The sequence below is a fragment of the Macrobrachium rosenbergii genome, chromosome 12, assembly GCF_040412425.1.
Source record: "Macrobrachium rosenbergii isolate ZJJX-2024 chromosome 12, ASM4041242v1, whole genome shotgun sequence".
Lineage (NCBI taxonomy): Eukaryota > Metazoa > Arthropoda > Malacostraca > Decapoda > Palaemonidae > Macrobrachium > Macrobrachium rosenbergii.
In genome coordinates this window covers 96,473,467-96,495,711 of record NC_089752.1, presented here as the reverse complement: position 1 = coordinate 96,495,711, position 22,245 = coordinate 96,473,467, and the positions used below count along the sequence as shown (strand labels likewise).

At 42.8% G+C, this 22,245-nt stretch overlaps 1 protein-coding gene across 3 annotated transcripts in view; it reads left to right on the top strand.

The window, feature by feature from the left end:
- The window catches only part of LOC136843764 (probable methyltransferase-like protein 25), a 143,299-nt gene that overhangs the window by 25,007 nt on the left and 96,047 nt on the right, over positions 1 to 22,245 (top strand). For 2 of the 3 annotated variants that reach the window (XM_067112441.1, XM_067112440.1), the window contains exon 2: positions 3,055 to 3,188. The exons of the other annotated variant lie outside the window; for it this stretch is intronic. In XM_067112441.1, coding sequence (XP_066968542.1) covers positions 3,111 to 3,188 — 78 coding nt within the window. In that variant the 5' untranslated portion in view covers positions 3,055 to 3,110. The remainder of the gene's footprint in view (positions 1 to 3,054; positions 3,189 to 22,245) is intronic. 3 annotated transcript variants of the gene reach the window in all.

The following is a 22,245-nucleotide window of genomic DNA, read 5'->3' as shown; positions in this document are numbered from 1 at the left end:
ACATTATAACACTTCATCAACATTTAAAACTGCAGCAGGCCTAGGGCTAGGCCTCATGATACTGTGTACATTGTAGTGCTAGTAGTAGGGAAAACTGTCAGACTTAACCATGGTTATATGGACTGACAGTAACCCTACATGCTAATTTATTAGGTTATATGAATGTAATGTCAAATAGGATTTAATAAAAAGCTCATTACAACATTCATTATTTCGTGTAGTTGACTGCAAGCTGACAATGATCTAATATATGTTTACTTGAGGTTGTTTCAACACAGTTATAAAGATTTTTGAATGAAAATATGTCACTTATTTGTGAAATGTGATCCCCTGTTCTTTTGCGATCCTGTTTCTGTATGCGATACAGTTGATGGCCCAGCACTGGGTGCCAGAGGTAGCTCTGTTGCTGCTGGTCTGCGCAGTCACTGCCAGCGCCATGTCTGGGAATCAACACATAGCAGTGGTGCCTTACTTGCACATGACAGTCATTTGACTGTCCAGTCTCTCTCTTCTATATCTATGGGTCTTCCCTTCAAAAAAGAAAAAAAGCCAAGGAACTCTGACTTTCTCTAGGAAGGGCGAGGAGCCTTTTCAGCCTAACCCCCCCACATCCAGCTCTGTCTAGGAAGGGAGGCAAGGGAAAGAAGAAGGGAGGGGGATGCTGATGTTTGGAGCCCTTCTCTTCTGCCGAGAGTGGTGGAATGCCTGCCATGCCATTGAGCAAAGTGGCAGAGACAGGGGATGGAGCTCTGTGTAGTGTGTCCTTTAAGATGGTTACAAACTACCTTCTGAAAGACTGATGCCCTTCCCTGTCTGACTTACAAGTCCCATTCCAACTGTTCCTCTAGGATCTTCAAAAGTTGACCCCAACAGCAGAAGTAAGGGGATGTCTGAGAATAAAGTACTTGAAATCATAGTGGACCACTCTCTGGGTTTTTGCAGCTGTCATCCTGGTGTAAAAGGAAACTGGTGGCTGGAGACCACTCGGTGATCTCTCTCCTTTGAACGAGCTTGCCTTACAGACTTGGTTCATGATAGAAACAGCATGTTCCATGTGTGTTTCCATAAAAAATGGCAACTTTATTCTTTCAATGGATCTGAAGAACTCTTAATTATAGGCGCCCATCCATCAGTCCTCCATGATCATTGACAGCCCCCAGGTTTTTCTGCAAGTGTTCACCCTGGTTTTTGGCTTAGGCAAATTCACAGCCTTTATGCTTGCCGCATTACCTACACGACTGGCTGGTTCTGGGGTCCTCAGAGGCCCAGTTGCTCCGGAACAGACACACCCACCTCACATTTTATCATGACATAGGGATTGTAATACTGGAAAAAGTTGGAGCTCATGCCCAAGCAGGGGGAAAAATATCTGGGTATCTTGATAGACATGGCAGAAGCAAGTCTTCCCATCAGGGTCTTGCATTAGCAAGCTTAGGGAGGTTTCAGCACAGTTCGTCTTGCAACAGGAACAACCAGATCAGTTTTTATAGATAGCCCTCAGTCACCTGTTGTCTCTGGAGAAGCTCTGTCCTTTTAATGGAGTGGCATGTGGTAGAGCATACTTATGTGGAACTTTGCAGCAATATGATATCTGCTGAGCTGGTCTTCCCAACCCCCATGGGAAACCAAAGGTTCTAATTTCTTAGAGTAAGATTACAAACAAGCTATACTCTGACACAGGCTCATGGCATGCTCAACATCACATATGCTTGAATGTACAGGTGGTTATAGGGGCCATCCATCCCCCTGGTCACAAATGAAACCAGGAAGTTGATATTTCTAGGAGGAAGGTCAGCACCAGTTATGATTCATGTACAGTATCTTTTCTTTCTTTTCCTTTCTTTTTTTAAATCCTCAGCTGAAAAAATTTATGGACAGAATCAACAAACTATAAATCTAAGAGGGTTCTCCAGGGAAATCAGCTTGCAGAGAGAGAGAGATAAGTTATTGGAAAAGGTGATAAATAAATAAAGAAAATAGAAATAAAACCGATACACCAGAAATTCAGATGTATATGCTTCTCAGAAGTCAATTTCTTATCAAAAGTACACCTAAGACCTTAAAAGTCACTGATATTAAAATCAGTACCAGTTTAAACGTAAATCAGGATGTAAAGTCAAAAGTGTTCTGGATCGACTATCGTACTTTGAGTTTTGATTTCATGCCCCAAAGCCTACTCCACTTATGAATATCCACCATACCTCTATACAAGGATTCAAGGATTCTACAACCACAATGAGTGAGAAGAGTAGCATCATCGACGTATGCAATCAGTTTGTTCTCCAGACCTTCCCACTTGTCACTATTATTATAGAAAATAAAGAGCAAAGGTCCAAGAACACTACCTTGAGGAACACCTAAAATGACATTACAGTACTAAAGCTACTATACTGGTCATCAACACACACCCTTTGGGTTCTGCCTATATTTAAGATATTAATAAAAGATCCACCAATTTCCAGTGATCTTAGCTTGTAGATAAGTGCTTCATGATGTACATGGTCAGGGGCTGCACTAAAATCTAGACCAACCAAGCATGCCTCCGCAAGGAACGTCTTCATACAAAAGATGAAAGTTTGTATTCTCAAAGGAACAAATTTCAAATTTAAGATAACTTAGATATAAAAGGCTGAAATGTTTTGTTAAGATCCCACCTCTAACAACCCCAAATTTGTCCTTGTTGCCAAAGAAAACAGCGAACACTATTATTTACAAATTTAACAGTAAGTATCAATGCCAAGATTGAATGACTGTACCAGCTTTAGTAAAGTATTTCCATATACTGTATATAGTAAAAGGCTTCAGTTATGTACATATTCAGTATTTTGTAAAAATAAAAATTATCAGAAATTTGTAATTATAGTATAGTATTTCATTTGTCATTTACAGTATAGCATTTTTCTGTAACTTAATCTGATTTTTTCAAAGAATAGTGTAAGCTTGGACTTTTATCTGATACTGAATGATAAGTTTTATTTTTGCAGTAAAAATATTTTCTGTTCCTCTGAGTCTACATGAAGATAGAAATACTGTTATAATGATATTTCACCACAGATGCCCCTGTACCCAGTTTTGCATAGCTACAAACTCTTGCAAGTTAGTACAAAACCATGGAAGGGCAGTCTCTGGAGAAGATTGTCCAATTTCTGAAAGAAGTGGAATGGTTGTATGATTTTCCAGTAACTCAGGTAATTGTAGAAATTTTTTATTATTATGTACAATTATCGTGACTCATAAAAACCTATCACATTATGACTACCTTTCCAAGTGCACTCTAAAAAAAGAGCTCAGCTCACTGTCTTCACATCTGGGCTCTGAAGCCCCTCTGTTGCAGAAAATAGTCATGTATAAGTTGTTTGTCAGACTGAGCAAACCTGTTGATTTTGCTTCCCAGAACTTGACTAGTTTTTGCTTTTCCTCAATACATTTTTTTGTTCAGGCTATATTCCATATCTTGGTGGTGATTTTCCCTTTATATTTATACTTTGTGCTTCTTGGTCTTTAGTAACTGTTAAGTGCTGCTTATATGATCTAACCTACCTTTGTTAATGTCTTACTGTTACTGCTACTGCTGCTGCTGCTGTTGCACACTGTAAGACTCCATTTATTTTGAACAGTTCAAGTGCTGCTCATATGAACTAACCTACCTTTGTTAATGTCTTAACTGTTACTGCTGCTGCTGCACACTGTAAGACTCCATTTATTTTGAACAGTGGTTCTGTTTTCATTAGTTAGGAACTAATTCATTTAATACCAATTTTGGGATGGCATTTATATTAAAACTAATAATGCATCATTAGCTACGGTTCATGGTATTAGCTTGTAACTGTAATCATTACTCATTGGATTTATGATTATTATAAGCAAGGGTTTTCTTGCCTGCGTAGTTCATGTTATTTTGTGACAGATGGTAGAGATCTAGTTAATGATCTGAACCCTCTTAATCCCTTGAGTCCAGTATACCTCAATATCAACTCTGTGGTAGTGCTTGGCATACATCATGTTAGGTCTCTTACTTAGGCCCAATGGTATTTGAGTGAAATTACCTTGAATAGGCCATATAATTAATTTGCAACTTATCAGGCTTTAGTTATTTGAATTGGCAGTATTTTAGTAGTCCAAAGGATTTAGTGGGGGAAGGTATTGCTGCTAATCTGGAATATACCTAGCCCAGTCCATTTCCTTGCAGTTCCAGGTAGTGAGATTGGATGATGATAATAACTGGTAGCTTTTATCAGGGCTTAGCTCTTTGAGTGGGTGGAATGCTAGTTGGCCTAAGAATGTAATGTAGGAAAGTGATGCTGCTAATCCTGGATTTTCCCATATTTCCCTGCAATTCTAGCCAACTTTGAGTTAAGGTTTATTGGATGATGCTGATGGTCCAACATCAGCAAGATTATAAGATTCTGAAAGTGATAAGCACATTATGATTTTGAAACAAAGAAAGAGACTCATTTGAAGAAAGTCTTTTTGCCAGTGATGTGCAGTATGATCTTTCCATTGCGTTGCAGCCATGAAACTGAAATTTTAAACATCTGACTTACCTGGTAGTTATATATATAGCTTAAGTCCCTGACGCGCGGCAGAATTTCAAAACTCGCGGCAATCGCCGATGGGTAGTCAGGTGTTCCACCTGTGCGCCCTCTACCCAGGTACCTGTAACCATTCCAACTATTCCTCAGATCTTCCCTGCCGCCGTACCGGTTGCATCGTTAGGAATTTCGCTCTTTTGGCCCGTGTTTTTTCACAGAGTTTTTGGTGAAGTACACTTTGGCTTTGGCTTTCGCTTGTTTTTGGATTTGCTTTGGATTTTCTTGACTCTTTTAGATATTGTTGGTTTTGACCCTTGCTTGTTTTGATCTCTTACGATTTTCCTTTTTCCAAGATGTCTGACTCTGCTTCGAGTGTGAGAATGTGTGTGAGGGGATGTAAAACCTGGCTTGCTAAAGCCGCGTTAGATCCCCACTCGATTTGTGTAAATTGCAAAGGTAAGAATTGTGAGTTAAAGGACAGATGTGATGAATGTTTGGGTTTATCAGAGAAAGAGTGGATGGTTTACTATCGCTATGTTTCGAAGCTTGAAAGGGATAGGATCAGAAGAGCCGGGAGTAGTAGATCTCGCTCTTCGAGAGATAGTCAGGGAGTTGACAATTCTCCTCTTATTAACAGTCCTATTATTCCTTCCCCAGTAGTGGTAGTTCCAGACCCCCCCACTGATACTGATAATGAGCCAACTTTGAAGGACATGATGACGGCCATTCAAACCCTTGGACAAAGGGTAGAATCCCTCGCAAGAGACAGAGAGGATTTATGGTCGAATGTGAGAGATCTTAAACACTCAAGTGTTAGTGAGAAAAATAAAAGTGCAAGTGTTGTGGAGGGTGCGATTGCTCGGTCCTGTCGTGCTCCTAGTCCTAGACCTCTTCCAAGCTCACCAACCCCTGTGAGAAGGAATGTCGACAGACGAAGGGAGGTGAGAGGCTTTAGCTACCGAGCAGTCGTCCCCTCGAGCGTATGTTGACGCTTCCCAGGACGCTCGCCCTCGCCATAGGAAAGGCGAGGTTAAAGTGTTTTCGTCCTCGTCGGAAGACGCAGTTCCCAGACGGGGCTGGCGTCATACGTCCAAGTCTAGACCCCTCAAGAGGAAACTTTCTTCTGTGGAGCGGCGTCGGGAAGTGACGCTTCCTACTCCAGGATGTAGTCATTGGAGCAGTCCAGAGCATTCCCCTCTTAGCTCTGACGATTGCTCTCCAGTGAAAAGCAGACGTATATTGTCGCACGGGCGGCTGTCTGCTTCCGCTGAAGAGGAAATGAGATTGAAAGCGTCCCCGGAACGTCACTTCCAACGTCTCAACGTAGAGAAAGAATTAGTAGCTGATATTGTGGCTCCCCCTGTCGATCCTCAACAGCAGGTAGCTCCGCAAATCAGTCTAATTCAAGACATGCAACAGAAACTCTCTTCCCTGATTCAAGTCTTGCAGCCTGCAGAAAAAACAGATGCAGATTTTCGTCCACCGATGGCTGTACGTCACCCTGAGGAAACTTTTGACAGATGTCGCACAGGTGGCCATTTCTCAAGTGACTTCAGGGTACGGCGGGACAGCGAACGTAGGAAGAATGTTTCTCCAACTCAAGAGGTTCCGATCATTGTACATCAGCCTGAGGAAGCTTTTGACCGATGTCGCACAGGCGGCCAGTTCTCAAGTGACCTTAAGGTTTGGCGGGACAACGAACATCAGAAGTCTGGACGCCAGGACGCCCGAGTTGCTCAAGAGGATGGACGCCAAGACGCCAGGCGTCAAGAGATTGGACGCCAGGACGCCAGGCGTCAAGAAGTTGGACGCCAGGACGTCAGGCGTCATGAGGCTGGACGCCAAGACGTTAAGCTTCAAGAAGATGGACGCCAACACACCAGGCGTCAAGAGACTGGACGCCAGGACGCTGAGCGTCAAGATGATATTTTGAAAGACGTCACTACTTCGGTCTTCGGACAATTGGAAGAAGAGAATGATGATATCCCGCGTTCTCCTGTGGATCATATTGAAGAGATTTCCGACGAAGACAGTATTAAAGGCCATCAACTTTCATCAGACTTGAAAAGACTTATGAAGCTATTTTCAGAGTTTTTCCAGAGAACTTTATCCCGACTGCTCCTCGTTCCCCCTTCAGAATTTACTCTTGGGAAGGCGTCTAAGAGGGCAGCATTTACGAAGATGGTTTTGTCCAGCTTGTCCAAGAGAGCACTTAAAGTTATGAATGAGTGGATGCTTTCGAAGAAGGAGCAAGGAAAGACAGCCTTTGCTTTTCCTCCAGCCAAACTAGCTTCGAGGTCTAGCGTTTGGTATCAAACTGGAGAATCGTTCGGCCTCGGAATACCTGCCTCTTCCCAGGGAGACTTCTCGAATCTTGTTGACTCTTCTCGTTGAGTGGCCATGGATAAAACGAAGTTTTGTTGGTCAACATCAGAGTTGGACCACCTCCTCAAAGGAATTTTTAGGGCCTTTGAAGTCTTTAATTTTCTGGACTGGACCCTGGGAGCTTTAGGAAGGAAGATGGAATTTTTCAACACGACTGACACCGAAGAACTCATATATCTGATGTCGTGTATGGATAAAGGACTCAGAGATGGTGCCAACGAATTAGCTGCTCTTTTCTCAGCGGGAATCCTGAAGAAAAGGGCCCATCTTTGCTCTTTCCTGGCTAATGGGGTCACGTCCAGTCAAAAATCAGAACTGATTTATGCCCCTTTTTCCTCTCACCTCTTCCCTCAAGAATTAGTAAAAGAGGTCTCTTCATCCTTGGCCCAGAAAACCACGCAAGATCTGATATCTAAAACAGCAAGAAAAGTCCTACCAACGACTTTCATCACTAAAAAGAGTAAGGCTGAGGCTCCTGTGTTTCAGGTGTCTCAGCCCTTTCGTGGTCGGCCCTCCGGTAGAGGTTCCGCTAGGGCGGGTAGAAGAACGACAACGAGAAGAGGCTCTAGACAGGGAAGAAGCAGGACCTGACTATCTTCTCCTGCAGGCAGCGGTAGGTGCCAGGCTGTCCAACTTCTGGCAGGTGTGGGAGAAAAGAGGAGCGGACCTTTGGTCCATTCAACTACTCAAGGATGGGTACAAAATCCCTTTCCTAAAAAAGCCTCCTTTGGCAGACAAACTGATAGATCTGTCTCCCAGATACAGAGACGAATCCAAGGCACAGGCGATTCAACAGCAAGTATCTATATTATTGCAGAAGAACGCAATAGAGAGAGTACGAAATCTGGATTCTCCGGGGTTTTACAACCGACTTTTCCTGGTTCCCAAGAGCTCAGGGGGGTGGAGACCAGTACCGGACGTGAGTGCCCTCAACGTCTTTGTACAAAAGACGAAGTTCACCATGGAGACAACGAAATCAGTGTTAGCAGCAGTCAGACAACACGACTGGATGGTTTCCTTGGATCTTCAGGATGCATATTTCCACATCCCTATCCACCTGGGCTCCAAGAAATACCTGGGATTCGCCTTCAAGGAAGAGGTGTTCCAGTTTCAGGCTCTTTGCTTCGGCCTAAGCACTGCGCCCCAAATATTCACGAGACTGATGTCAAATGTAGCGGGAATGCTGCACACAAGAGGCATCAGGGCCTCTCTGTATCTGGACGACTGGCTCCTCAGAGCTCCTTCCTTCAATCACTGCCTGGAGGATCTTCAAATGACAATCTGTTTATCAGAGGAACTAGGACTTCTGGTAAACAGACAGAAGTTGCAACTAACCCCATCCCACGAGATCCTGTACCTTGGGATGAGGATTCAGTCTCGGGATTTTCGGCTTTTCCGTCACCATCAAGGATGGAACAGGCCTTGGTAAAACTACAGGACTTTCTGGGAAACAGATGTGCTCAGCGAGGAATGGATGAGTCTGCTGGGGACCCTTTCCTCGCTAGAGCAGTTTGTTTCCTTAGGAAGACTAAACCTTCGTCCACTTCAATTCCACCTCAATCGGTATTGGAGCAGAGAAGAGAGGTTAGAGACAGAGTGTATCCCCCTTTCAGAGACGATGAAACAATGCCTTCAGTGGTGGAACGACCCTGTCAAGCTTCAGGAAGGCCTTTCATTAAAACAGAGGAACCCAGACCTAGTGTTGTTCTCCGACGCGTCGGACTCGGGGTGGGGAGCAACACTGGGGAAGATGGAGGTATCGGGGTCCTGGACCAGAGGGCAAGAGAAGCTCCACATAAATCAAAAGGAGCTGACTGCAATCTTTTTAGCCCTCAAAGAGTTCGAGCACTCAGTTCGGGACAAGGCCGTGCAGGTCAACTCCGACAACACGACGGCGTTGGCCTACATCAACAAACAAGGCGGAACCCACTCCAGGTCATTGTACGAGACGTCGAGGAAACTCCTTTTGTGGGCGAAAGAGAATGTGATTTTATTGACACGATTCATTCAATGGGAAAGGAATGTGAGAGCAGACAGTCTGAGCAGGAAAGGTCAAGTCCTGGCAACAGAATGGACTCTTCATCAAGATGTCTGCAAAGATTTGTGGCGGATTTGGGGACGTCCATGCATAGACCTCTTCACCACAGCACAAACGAAAAGGATGGAGACATACTGTTCCCCCGTACCAGATCCCGAGGCAGCGTACATAGATGCGCTCCTCTTAGATTGGTCCAGGCTAGATGTTTACGCTTTTCCCCCGTTCAAGATTATAAACAAAGTCATTCAGAAGTTCGTGTCCCACGAGAGCACCAGGATGACTCTAGTGGTCCCCTTTTGGCCGACAAGAGAATGGTTCACAGAGGTGCGGGAATGGATGGTGGACACACTGAGAAGTCTGCCTCTAAGACCAGATCTACTCCGTTTCCTCTTTCCGTACCTCTGTGACCCAGATAGCGGATTTTCTTCTTTATCTTAAGAGGAGACAGAACTTTTCAGCCTCGACTATTAAGGGATACAGGAGCATGTTGGCAGCTGTCTTCAGACACAGAAACTTGGATTTGTCTGCCAATAAAGATCTCCAAGATCTTCTCAGATCATTCGAGACTACTAAGGAGAAAAGACAGAACTCACCGGCGTGGAACCTAGACGTGATCCTAAAGTTTCTCATGTCTGATAGGTTCGAACCTTTGCAAGAGATTTCATTTAAAGATCTCACCATGAAGGATCTGTTTTTGGTTAGTTAGCAACAGCTAAAAGAGTCAGTGAAGTACATGCCTTCAATAAAACTGTCGGTTTTAGGAACGGCAAAGCTATCTGCTCTCTACAACTTGAGTTTTTAGCTAAGAATGAACGTCCTTCACAACCCTGGCCCAAGGCGTTCGAGATTACAAATCTGGCAGAGATCGCAGGTGAGGAGTTAGAGAGAGTCCTGTGTCCGGTGAGAGCTCTGAGATCTTACCTGCAAAGGACGAAAGATTTACGAGGCAAGTCAGAGGCGCTTTGGTGTTCAGTTAAGAAGCCCTCTCTGCCAATGTCAAAGAATGCGTTATCCTTTTTCATAAGACAGTTGATAAGGGAAGCTCATTCAGAATGTAGTGAGACGGACCTCAAGCTTCTAAAGGTTAAAACCCATGAGGTCAGGGCAGTTGCAACCTCTGTAGCCTTTAGACAGAATAGGTCCCTACAAAGTATCATGGACTCTACCTTCTGGAGAAGCAAGTCAGTGTTTGCCTCACACTACTTGAAGCAAGTACAAACACTTTATGACGACTGCTATACTGGGACCATTTATAGCAGCTAACTCAGTAGTGGGAGAAGGGACTACCCCTGCAATCCCATAAAACAATACCCTTGATTCTTGCCTTGGAATGGTTGAAATTTTATGGTTGTTTGTGGAGACTGGACGCAGTCTTCCACAATCACTGATTTTAGTCAGGTGGTCATTTTGTTCCTTGGTGGCGCCCGAAACAAGGGTATTATAGGTTGTCTGTCACATACAGGCTGGTACACCGGTTGGCAGCTCCTAGAGGTCTTCAGCCCCCTAGGTGGATTGCTGGACCTCTTAAGGAAAGCAGACATAATGAGGGGGGGTTCATTGAAGTCAGCTTCCTTAATCCAGGTAAGAACCTTAAGTTGGTTTATTAACCCTTAAACGCCGAGCCTCTATTTACAAAAACATCTCCCGTATGCCGTGGCGTTCGGTGAGTTAGCACCGAAGCGGAAAAAAAGTTTTTTAAAAAAATCACAGCACGCTTAGTTTTTAAGATTAAGAGTTCATTTTTGGCTCCTTTTTTTGTCATTGCCTGAAGTTTAGTATGCAACCATCAGAAATGAAAAAAATATCATTATCATATATAAATATTGGAATATATGACAGCGAAAAAAAAAACTTATATAATTGTATACAAATTGCGCTGTAAGCACAACGGTTACAGCTAATGAGTTAATTTTTTTTAGTTGTATTGTATACTAAATTGCGATGATTTTGGTATATAACAAATTGTAAAACGATCAAAGCAACACAGAGAAAATATTATCACAAAATGATGCATGAATTCGTAATGAGCGGATGTAAAAAAAATGTTTTTTTCAAAAATTCACCATAAATCGAAATATTGTGCTAGAGACTTCCCGTTTGTTGAAAAATGAAACTAATTGATTGAATATTACTAGACTGTAAGTGTTTTAGCTTACAATTGCAGTTTTCGACCATTTCGGTCGAGTTAAAGTTGAGCGAAAGTTGAATTTTTTCTATTTATCGTGATTTATATGAAAATATTTCAAAACTGATAAAAGTTACAACCATGAGTCATTTTCTGTTGTATTGTACATGAAATTGCGCACATTTTCATATATAAAACTTTATGTAACGACTTATATAAAACGGTGCAAATATTACGACAACGAGACGAAAGAATTTCTGAGATGTTCGGCACGAGTTACCGGCAAGTAGACGTAAAGGAAAAAGTTTTTTCAGAAATTCACCATAAATCGAAATATTGTGCTAGAGACTTCCAGTTTGTTGCAAAATGAAGGTACATGATTGAATATTACTAGAATGTAAGAGTTTTGGCTTATAATTGTGTTTTTTGACCATTTTGGTCGAGTTAAAGTTGACCGAAGCTTGAAATTTTGGCAGTTAATGTGATTTATAAGAAAATATTTCAAAACTGATAAAAGCTACAACCATGAGTTATTTTCTGTTGTATTCTACATGAAATTTTGCACATTTCCATATATAAAACTTTATGTAACAACTAATATAAAACAGTGCAAACATTACGACAACGTGACGAAAGAATTTCTGGCGCGGACGTAGGGAAAACGTTTTTTCAAAAATTCACCATAAATCGAAATATTGTGCTAGAGACTTCCAATTGGTTGCAAAATGAAGGTAAATGATTGAATATTACTAGAATGTAAGAGTTTTAGCTTATAATTGCGTTTTTTTACCATTTCGGTCGAGTCAAACTTGACCGAAGGTTGAAATTTTGGCAGTTATCGTGATTTATATGAAAATATTTCAAAACTGATAAAAGCTACAACCATGAGTTATTTTCTGTTGTATTGTACATGAAATTGCGCACATTTTCATATATAAAACTTTATGTAACGGCTAATATAGAACAGTGCAAAAATTACGACAAAATGACGAAAGAATTTCTGAAATTTTCGGCCGAGTTACTGCGCGGGCGTAAGAAAAAAGTTTAAAAAAAAAATTCACCATAAATCGAAATATTGTGCTAGAGACTTCCAATTTGTTGCAAAATGAAGGTACATGATTGAATATTACTAGAATGTAAGAGTTTTAGCTTACAATTGCGTTTTTCGACCATTTCGGTCGAGTCAAAGTTGACCGAAGGTTGAAATTTTTGTAGTCGGCGTGCGATGCACGTCCACTTGGCACCCAACAGACAATTTTAGTCGACGTATGATACGTCCAGTAGGCGTTTAAGGGTTAACCCTTAAGCAAAATTCCAGCGATGTTGGCTGTCTCTGACCCTCCACCAAAGGTGTCAATCAGCTATATATATAACTACCGGGTAAGTCAGATGTTTAAAAATGATATTTTCATAATAAAATAAATTTTTGAACATACTTACCTGGTAGTTATATATAATTAAATTCCCACCCTCCTCCCCTCTAGAGACTAGGAATGGTTACAGGTACCTGGGTAGAGGGCGCACAGGTGGAACACCTGACTACCCATCGGCGATTGCTGCGAGTTTTGAAATTCTGCCGTGTGTCAGGGACTTAAGCTATAGATATAACTACCAGGTAAGTATGTTCAAAAATTTATTTTATTATGAAAATATCTTATTTTGTAATCACACCTTTTTAAAATCCCCTCCACTTGCTATGTACTGGTAAGCCTCCATTTCTTTGCTGTGGAGAGTACAGTCCTTATGAGTACATTGTTAATTCATGCTGTTTTTGCTAATAGAATACTTACAGTTCATCCAAGTTGTTACTTGGATGAAATGGTGTGAATTTATCCATGTTAAGAAATGTCGTCCCTCTTTTAAGACCTGCCATTCTAACCACAGTATGGTAATCCTTCTTTTCTTCTTCATTTTTTCTACATTTACATTTCAGGCATTGGAAATTCCTTATTTCAGTTATATTTTGTAATCTTTAATGCATCATGTGACGCAGTCCATTACATTTTACACACCATGCCAAGTTCATCCATACAAATCTTCTGTTGCATCCTTATGGCCACTTCTCTGACTACTTTTTCCTTTGCTTCCTTTCCAATCAAGCTCTGCAACTCCTCCCTCCTTCAGACATTTCTATAATATCTTCCTCAGTCTGCTGCCTTCATTTCTGTCCTTTGTGGCTTCTTCCATTACTTTGATAAACAATAAAGGACTTTGTGGCAATCCTTGATCAGTGCCAACATTGATTTCAGATTCTTATGTGCATGTCGTTGTTTTCACTGGTATATTAACATCATTAGCTTAGTGAGCCATTCTGGTGGTCTGATTTTGTATTACCAATTGGATTGCTTGTCTAGAGACTGTCAAATGCTTTCTCAAGATCTCTCAATATAAGGTCTAATCTCTTCCCTATGGTAGTTCTCATGTAACTGGCTGGTCATCAAGACTGCCTGTGTTTCAGGTCTTTTTAGAACTTTCTTTAGCAACATCTAATAATTTGCTTAAATAATCATATTCCTACAGACCCTAATGCATCTACTTTCCGTTTGGGTATTAAAGGAAGTGTCATTCATTTTTTTCCACTCACTTTTTGATACCATCTCCTTTATCATATTTTCATAAATTCTGGTTTGCTCATCACTGACTGGTTCTGCAGCTGCTTTCAGGAAATTGCTTATAATTCCTGGTGATCCTGGGACTTAGCCATTCTTTATCATGTCAAGGGCTCTTCTAACCTCGTCCACTTCTATTTACCCTCTTTTATTGAGCCGAGGTACAAAATATTCCTTCTGTCAACTTTTAGAAAATTGAAAGTTGAAAAAGGACTGGGTGCAGTGGGATAAGTTTATAGACAAATACAGAACACAAATATACCATACTAGAAATGGCAAGTTTGAATGTATGTACTGGTTTGTAGAGTGACAGTTGGGGGGTCATTCCTGTGATGGTTGAAGCATAAGCAAGAAGCCTCATAATTCCATGATAGTTTCAGTGGCTTTATCTTACAACAGAAATTGTACCAGTGGAATCCAATTTGAAGGAAAAAGTTGAAAAGTAAACTAACCTTGATGCCCTTTCCTTTTGGCTGACATATGAAACTTTATCTTATTACAGAAATTGTACCAGTGGAATCCATTTTGGAGGAAAAAAGTTGAAAAGTAAACTAACCTTGATGCCCTTTCCTTTTGGCTGAAATACTTTCATTAAATACAAACAACTGTGCTGCCATATAGCATCCAGGAAGTTTACAAATGTGGTTAGATTATATTTCAGGGCTGGAATAGGATGATTGATAGCAACCTAGAGGTTTGCATGACTAAGCACAAGTATTACTTGAAAGAAATGTCTGTGGGTGGTTGTCAGGCCACCCAAGTAGGACTTTAATCAAATACCAAGAACTCCCTCGGGGTAAATTTACAAACCAGGCACTTTTATGTAGAGTAGGGAAATTTATGACGTCTGCTCTAGTGAACTGCATTAGGGAGTATGAAGATGTTATTTATGGCTGATAATTGCACTACACATACCAGAAGTTAGTGATTTTGTGCAGACCAGGTTATGTCACCCTGTGGATTTCCATGCACATTTCATAAGATAATCTGCAAGATGACTTTTTCTGGCTGTGGCAAGTGATCTTGACAGTGCACAGTCCAATTATTGATATGGATTTGCAATCATGGTGATGGAGTTCAAGAACACTAAAGACCATGCATGACTGACTTTTATGAAACGTATAGGAACACAATATTAATTTTGTAGATCTCCAGTCAGATAGATGGCTTGAGAGCTACTACACTGCCTCTCATTCAGGTTGCAAAATCAATATATGTATAATATTTATAGGTTAATTCTGATTGCTGCATCAGCTGCATTCAATTTGTATAGTCTTTTTGTTCTTTTTTTATGATTGCTCTTGTTCTATTATTGTATTTTGTCATTAACTCTCCTAGCTGATACTGCAATCACTTATATTAATGTTTTATATATATGCACACATCTGTTCACAACAGAGCCTGTTGGAAGAGGGAAGCCGTGCAGGATGATGGAGCATGGTCTGTTCATCATCACTGGGGTCTTTGTATTTCAGAATTTAAAAAGTTGTTAAAACTGGAATAAGGTTAATTATGGTTACTTGCTTTGTATGAAAAATGTTTAGAAAAAATATATTTTATATAAGTGACTTGCCAAGCAATTACATAGCTAACGTTTCTAGTATCGCCAGCTAAAATTTGAAACTCATGGTAGCGATTCTTTTGTTTTGGTGTAGGTGACTAACCCTGCCGGGGAAGATGAGGAACAACTGAGCAAATGGCTTCAATTTGTTTCTGCTGGCTTACGATGTAGATTGTGAGCAACAGCTGGATTTGGAACTCAATACTTTGCTGGTTTTCTGGTTGTATCTTGATCGGTGAAGTATTTTTGCTTTTGGTAGCCTTTTGGCAAATAGTTAGTTAGGTTTTTCATTAAAACCTTGGAAAGTCATGGATTTGACTTCTTGATTGTGACTCCTCTGTACTTTATTCTTGACCTGTTTAGTGACGATGTTAGACACAAGTACTACTAATACTCGGTGTTGCAGCAAAGGCTGTAATATGAGATTAACCTCTTCTAAATATGATTCTCATACTTTGTTCATGACTTGTGGGGGTTTAGTTTACTCAATAGATAAACCATGTTCAGAGTGTGAGGGTTAGGACCCAAAACAGTGGAAGACTTTGAGTTCTCATCTATCAAAGCAAGAGAGGACAGAAAGAGAAAAGCAACTATTAAGCATGACAAGACTGTAGTTAGTCAGGAATCTGCTAGGCCTTCTATGGATGTGTCTATTGTATCTTTGCCTGTAATTTCTCCCATGCCCTCCTCTTCAGTTGTACCACCTGATCCTTTACCCAGCTGTCTTGCTCCCGACCCCAGTGCCATTGCCAGTCTGGAGTCTAAATTAGATTGTAAGTTCAGCCATTGCCAGTCTGGAGTCTAAATTCAATCGTAAGTTCAAGTTAATAGTAACATAGTGGCTCAGCTATGGGCTTCAGTGCATCCCTTGATGGAACATAAAGTGAGTGACAATAGTGAGGTGTTAGTGAAGGAGCTGGCTGCCTGTCCTGCCGATTCTCCTGGGTGAAGGTCCCTGGCATACTCCCCTAAACCTGGGAGAAGCCACACCAGAAGCCCAAGGGACGTCGGTGGGGTCTGCCCAAGGGTAGGTGGCCCCTCAGTTGCACCTGTTGCAAAGTCCCAGGTGATGACAGTGCATGACAGCCATTGGAAAGGCATCTTTTCGGAGGCTCACCATCTCTTCTAGTTCAGAGACGCCAATGTCGCTTCAGTGATGTGTCAAGACCATTGAAAAGGTCTGCGGCAGAGGTGTCTTGCTCTCCTCAGGTGCCATGCAAGAAAGGTGAAGGAGTCTCTGCCATCTTGCAGTTTTTGGGACAGCCTGGAGCAGTTTTCCCCCGATCTTTCTCCCGACATTCACTGACGTAAGTGCCCAGAGGTGCCAGTTAGTGCAGCAGTGTCAGAGCGCTTGTCTCCTGAATCTTCTCCCAATGTTTCAAGATGCAAGAGTCTAGTGGTGCCAGTTGGCATAGCAGAGCATTTTTCTCCTGCTCCGTCTCCCAACACTTCAAGGTGCAAGTGCCCAGTGGCACCAGTTAGTGCAGCAGCCCCCGAGCGCCAATCGGCTTCCGAGCTCCCAGTAGCTCCTTAGTGCCCAGTAGTGCTCGGCGCCCATGCGTTCTTTGGTGCCAGAGCAGTCAGTGGCTGTTAAGCGCGTGGTGTTTCTCAAGTCCCCAGTGGCTGCCAAGCAGCCAGAAGCTTCTGAGCACACATTAGCGCCTGCTCTCTCAGAGAGTCTTCGTTGGGTAGTGTTGCCTGATTATCCTGGTTCTTCTTCTAAGTGCTCGGGGCCAGTCCATTCAGTAACAGCGCCTTCTCTTCTGCAGCAAGCCTTGACATCGTCATGTTTGGATCTGTCTCTTGCCCCCATTCAGGAGCGTCTAGATGACATTTTACTGTTTTTAAAGAAACCTTCTTCGTCTGTGAAACCTCCTAAAGATTTGTCGTTGTCTCCAGTGTCATTGGTTGGGGATGATGTGGATAAGGAGCCAGAGGAAGATTCTCCTTCTCCCGCTTATGCTGCTCTGTTGCGTTTTCTTCTACGCAGCTTTCCCACCTTGTTTCTCTCCGGCTGCTCCATCTTTGCCTGTGTCAGCCTTTCAGATGAGTGGTATTCCTAGCGAGTCTTCTAAGTTACCTAAGATGGTGCTCTCCACCTCTGCCAGGAAAGCACTAAGCAAAGCTGACACTTGGCTTTCGGATAAAAGTGAGAAAGGGAAGGCTTGTTTCAGTTATCCCCCCACAAGGCTGCTGAACAGATGTGTTATGCCACTGGAGAAGCTCCTTCCTTGGGGGTCCCTGCTTCCTCCCAGGGGACTTCTCCAGTCTGATTGACTCTTCCCGTAGGTCAACCTTTTCGGCAGCTAAGATATGTTATCTGCAGCTGAGCTCGACCATATGCTGAAGAACATGTTTAAGATTTTCGAAGTGGTTAGCTTTTTAGAATGGATGGTGGGCACTCTAGCTCGTAAGACTCAGGAACACTCTACTGTACCGTTGGATTTATCTTCAGATCTTCTTGGGGTCCTTTCCTGTGCGGAAAAGGGGGTTAGAGATGGTTCTCGTGAATTGGTCTCTCTATGCCATGGGGATTTTAAAGAAAAGGGAGATTTGCTGCTTTTACACCTCGAAGGGAGTCACCTCAGCTCAGAAATCTGCCCTTGTCTTCTCCCCTGTGGTACGTGAGTTTTTGTTCCTGCAGTCAGTGGTGAATAATATTGCCTTGCCTTTACAATGAAGTCAACTTAGGATCTTTTGGTACATTCCTCAAGGCGTCCTAAGGGGCTTCCACCTTTTAGCTCCAAGGCATCCTCTCCTTTGCAGCCCTTTCCCTTCCATGAGAACAAGTGAAGGGCTCAACCAAGAGGTCGTATGAGCTTGCTTTTTACCCCTCGATCAATCAAAAAATCTACATCCAAGTCTTCAGCCAAGAAATGAACCCAGTGTCCTCCATTCCCCAGTAGGTGCCAGGCTCCTCTTTTGGGAGAGTTGGAAGGAGAAAGGGGCAGAACAATGGGTAGTGGAAGTCCTGAGCTCAGGTTGGCTACACAATCCCATTCATAGATCGACCTCTATTGCTCACAAAGCCCATCAGCTTGACTGTCTACTCTGTAGGCTCAAAGAGGTTTTCGGCTCTCACAGACAGAGGAAGTACACTCCCTCCTCGAGAAGAGGGCAATATAGGTAGTCACAGATCTGAGCTCAGAGGGGTTCTACAATCGGCTGTTTGTAGTCCCTAAGGCAACAGGAGGATGGAGACCAGCCCTGGATGTAAGTGCATTGAACGGCACTGTTCTTAAAGCAAAGTATCCTATGGAGACGAATCATTCCATTCTTGTTGCTATTCGTCAGGGAGACTGGAGGGTCTCAATAGATATGCAAGATGCGTACTTCCACATCCGTATACACCTGGATTCAAGGAAGTACCTAAGATTTGTATATTAGGACCAATTCTTCCAATTTCGAGCTCTATGTTTCGGACTGACAGTAGCCCCTCAAGTTTTTATGCGGGGTCTTGCCCCCTGGCATCTTGGCTTCATCTCAGGGATAAACATCACACTTTACTTAGACAATTGGCTCCTTCGCTCCCCAATGAAGGAACAATGCGCAGAGCATTGTTGATCAATCATCAGAAGTCCCAGCTGGCTCCCTCATAGGAAATACTGTAGTTTATTTTGGGATGACTCTGAACTCTCTTTTTTTTCGGGCTTTTCCAGCCCCAAAGAGAGTGGGGTCCTGTCTATGTATGATAGACGAGTTTCTCTCCCTTCAGAGCTGCTTGGCCAACAAATGGATGAGTCTCCTCGGCCCTCAGAGCCAGCTGGGACAGAAAAAGGCATCCAGACTCTTTCTTGTTTCCGGTGACCCAGAACATCAATAAATACCTGCTTTAGTGGAGGTCAGAAAGCAGGTTGTTGGAAGGGAAAGCCCTTTCACCTCAGAACCCCCACCTAAGTTTCTTTGCCGACACATTGGACTTTGGCTGGGGAGCTCTCCTGGGAGACAGGGAAGTCTCGGGGACTTGGTCGCAAGATCAAAAGGAACTGCATATAAATGTGAGGGAACTAAAAGCTTTTCACCTGGGTCTTCAAGCCTTTGCCTTGGAGGTGTACGGCAGAACCATAGCAGTTCATTCAGACAACACAACAGCCTTGTCGTACATAAGCAAGCAGGGAGGAACACATTCCTTCTCACTATGTGAAGCAGTGAGGGATCTGCTTCTCTGGGCTGACCAGAGCTGGACAAAAATTCTGACAAGGTTTGTACAGGGAAAGCTGAATAAACAGGCAGTCCCTGGGTTTTGATGGGTCCGGCTTATGACGTTCCGAGGTTACGACGCTTTTCAAATATATTCATCAGAAATTATTTCCCGGTTTACGACACGTTCCGGGGTTACGACGCTTAGGACACCAATCTGACCGAAGAAATATGGCTACAAAATGGCAGAATAATCAAAATTTGGAGTTTTTTTCATGAAAAACTCAATAAAAATGCAGTTTCCATTGTTTCCAATACACCCAAAGCATTAAAGGTATAGTTTCTTAGGTTTTTGACGATTTTCGAAAATTTTTCGGCTTATGGCGCTGCGTAGGAACGGAACCTCCGTCGTAAACCGGGGACTGCCTGTACTAGCAGACCAGCTGAGCCGAGGCAGTCAAGTCATTCCCATGGAGTGGACTTTACATCCTATAATCTGCCGGGCCCTGTGGAGACTGTGGGAAGGCTGACTCTCAACCTCTTTTTGATGTCCAAAAACCATTGTCTCCCTCTTTTTTGTTCACCAGTTACAGATCCATTGGCATGGGCGACGGACACAAAGCTTCGAAACTATATGCCTTCCATCCCTTCAGAATGATACGAGAGGTACTAAACAAATTCCAGTCCCACAAGAATGTGTCGACGATATTGATTGCTCCATTTTGGCCTCATAAGGAATGGTTTCTGGACCTTGTGGGACTTCTGGTAGGCTTTCCAAGACTGCTCCCTCAAAGACAATCTTCTCAAACAACCCCATGTCAGAAGATTTCATCAAGGATTGTCTACTCTAGCTCTGACAGGGTACAAACTGTCAAGAGACCCCTCAGAGTTAAGGGTTTTTCGGGAGTAGCTGCAGCAACTATCTCAAAATGCAAACGTCAATCTTCCTGCAGCGTTTCCAGAACAAGTGGTCCATTTTCCTCACTTAGTGCAGAAAGAATGAAATCTATTCTACTTCAACAACTCTGACGGAGACTGCAGATTTCCTTTTATACCTCAGAAACTCCAGAGACTTGGCCTCTTCAACTGTAAAAAAGTTAAGTATATCTTAGTTTAACCAGACCACTGAGCTGATTAACAGCTCTCCTAGGGCTGGCCCGAAGGATTAAATTTATTTTACATGGCTAAGAACCAACTGGCTACCTAGCAACGGGACCTACAGCTTATTGTGGGATCCGAACCACATTATGACGAGAAATGAATTTCTGTCACCAGAAATAAATTCCTCTAATCCTTCGGCCAACAGCGTGCCAGGCGACAGCTCTATCCACCCCTCCAACAAAGAACTGTGAAGGGCTACAGGGCCATGCTTAGCGCAGTGTTCAGGCACAGAGGCCTTGACTTATCCTCAAATGAGGATCTCTCTGATTTAATAAAATCTTTTGATACAAGTAAGCAAAAGAGGGCAGAACCTGTATCTTGGAACCTAGATATGGTCTTGAAATGATTGTCTGGACCACCTTTCGAGCCTATCAGCACCTCTTCGCTCAAGAATCTGACTAGAAGAGCCTCTTCCTGGTAGCCTTGGTGACAGCTAAAAGGGTTAGTGAGATACAGGCCACAGATAGGATAGGCTTCTCTGGAGGAGATGCAATCTGTTCCTATACACTGGGATTTCTCGCTAAGAATGAGAATCCGTCTAAGCCCTGCCCTCGTTCTTTTAGGGTCAAGAATTTAGGAGGAATTCTAGGACCTGAGGAAGAAGAAAGAGCTCTTTGCCCTCTAAGGGCTTTAAAGTTTTACCTGAAGAGGGCTGAGAAGTTAAAGGGGCCTTCAAGTAATTTGAAGGCTTCCGTCAAAGATCCTTCACGTCCTCTTAAGAAGAATGCTCTCTCTTTTTTTCCTAAGAGAGCTCAATAGAGAAGCCCACTTTCAAGTAGGTGAAGAGCTTTTACCTTCTCTGAAGGTTAAAGCACACGAAATCAGGGCAGTGGCTACATTCTTAGTGTTTAAACATAATCTATCTCTGTCAGACATTCTCCAAGCAACGTATTGGAGATGTGAATCAGTTATTTGCATCCCACTACTTAAGGGACATAGAAACAGTTTTTAGTGAATGCAGTACTTTGGGTCCTTTATTGTGGCTGGCATGGTGTTGGGGGAGGGAATGTAGGAAGCATGCCTTTCACCCATTCTCTTCACCTTGATTTATGATATTGAGCTCTAGGGGAGTCTGGGAGTACTATGTACTTGGATTCCCTCCAGTTTTTAATGGTTGGGTGATGGTGTTTTTTAAAATCTTTTGGTGTAGGTAACAGGGCAGGGGCATTTTTGTATACTTTACTCGTGTTCGTTGATGTCCCTCGCTGTAAGTCTCCCACTGATGTAGTAGGCGATCCAGGGCCATGCCCCCTTGCTACTAAGATGAGTGACAACCAGAGGCATTATCTTCCTGCAGCAGCTCTCTTACCAGGAAGGAAGCAACAGGCATTGTCCCAATGCTAGCAAATTGTCTATTCTCAAATTCATTACATTGCATAATGTTTTGGGGTAGAGTAGTCCATGTATCCCACCTCCTGTCAATGTGAAATCAGCTTTGTAATTAGTTCTTCATTGGAGGGGTGGGTAGAGCTCTCGGCTAGCACACTGTTGGCCCAGTGTTTGACCCTCTGACTGGCCAATGAAGAATTAGAGGAATTTATTTCTGGTGATAGAAATTCATTTCTCATCATGATGTGGTTTGGATTCTACAATAAGCTGTAGGTCCCGTTGCTAGTTAACCGGTTGGTTCTTAGCCACGTAAAATAAATCTAATCCTTCAGGCCAGCCCTAGGAGAGCTGTTAATCAGCTCAGT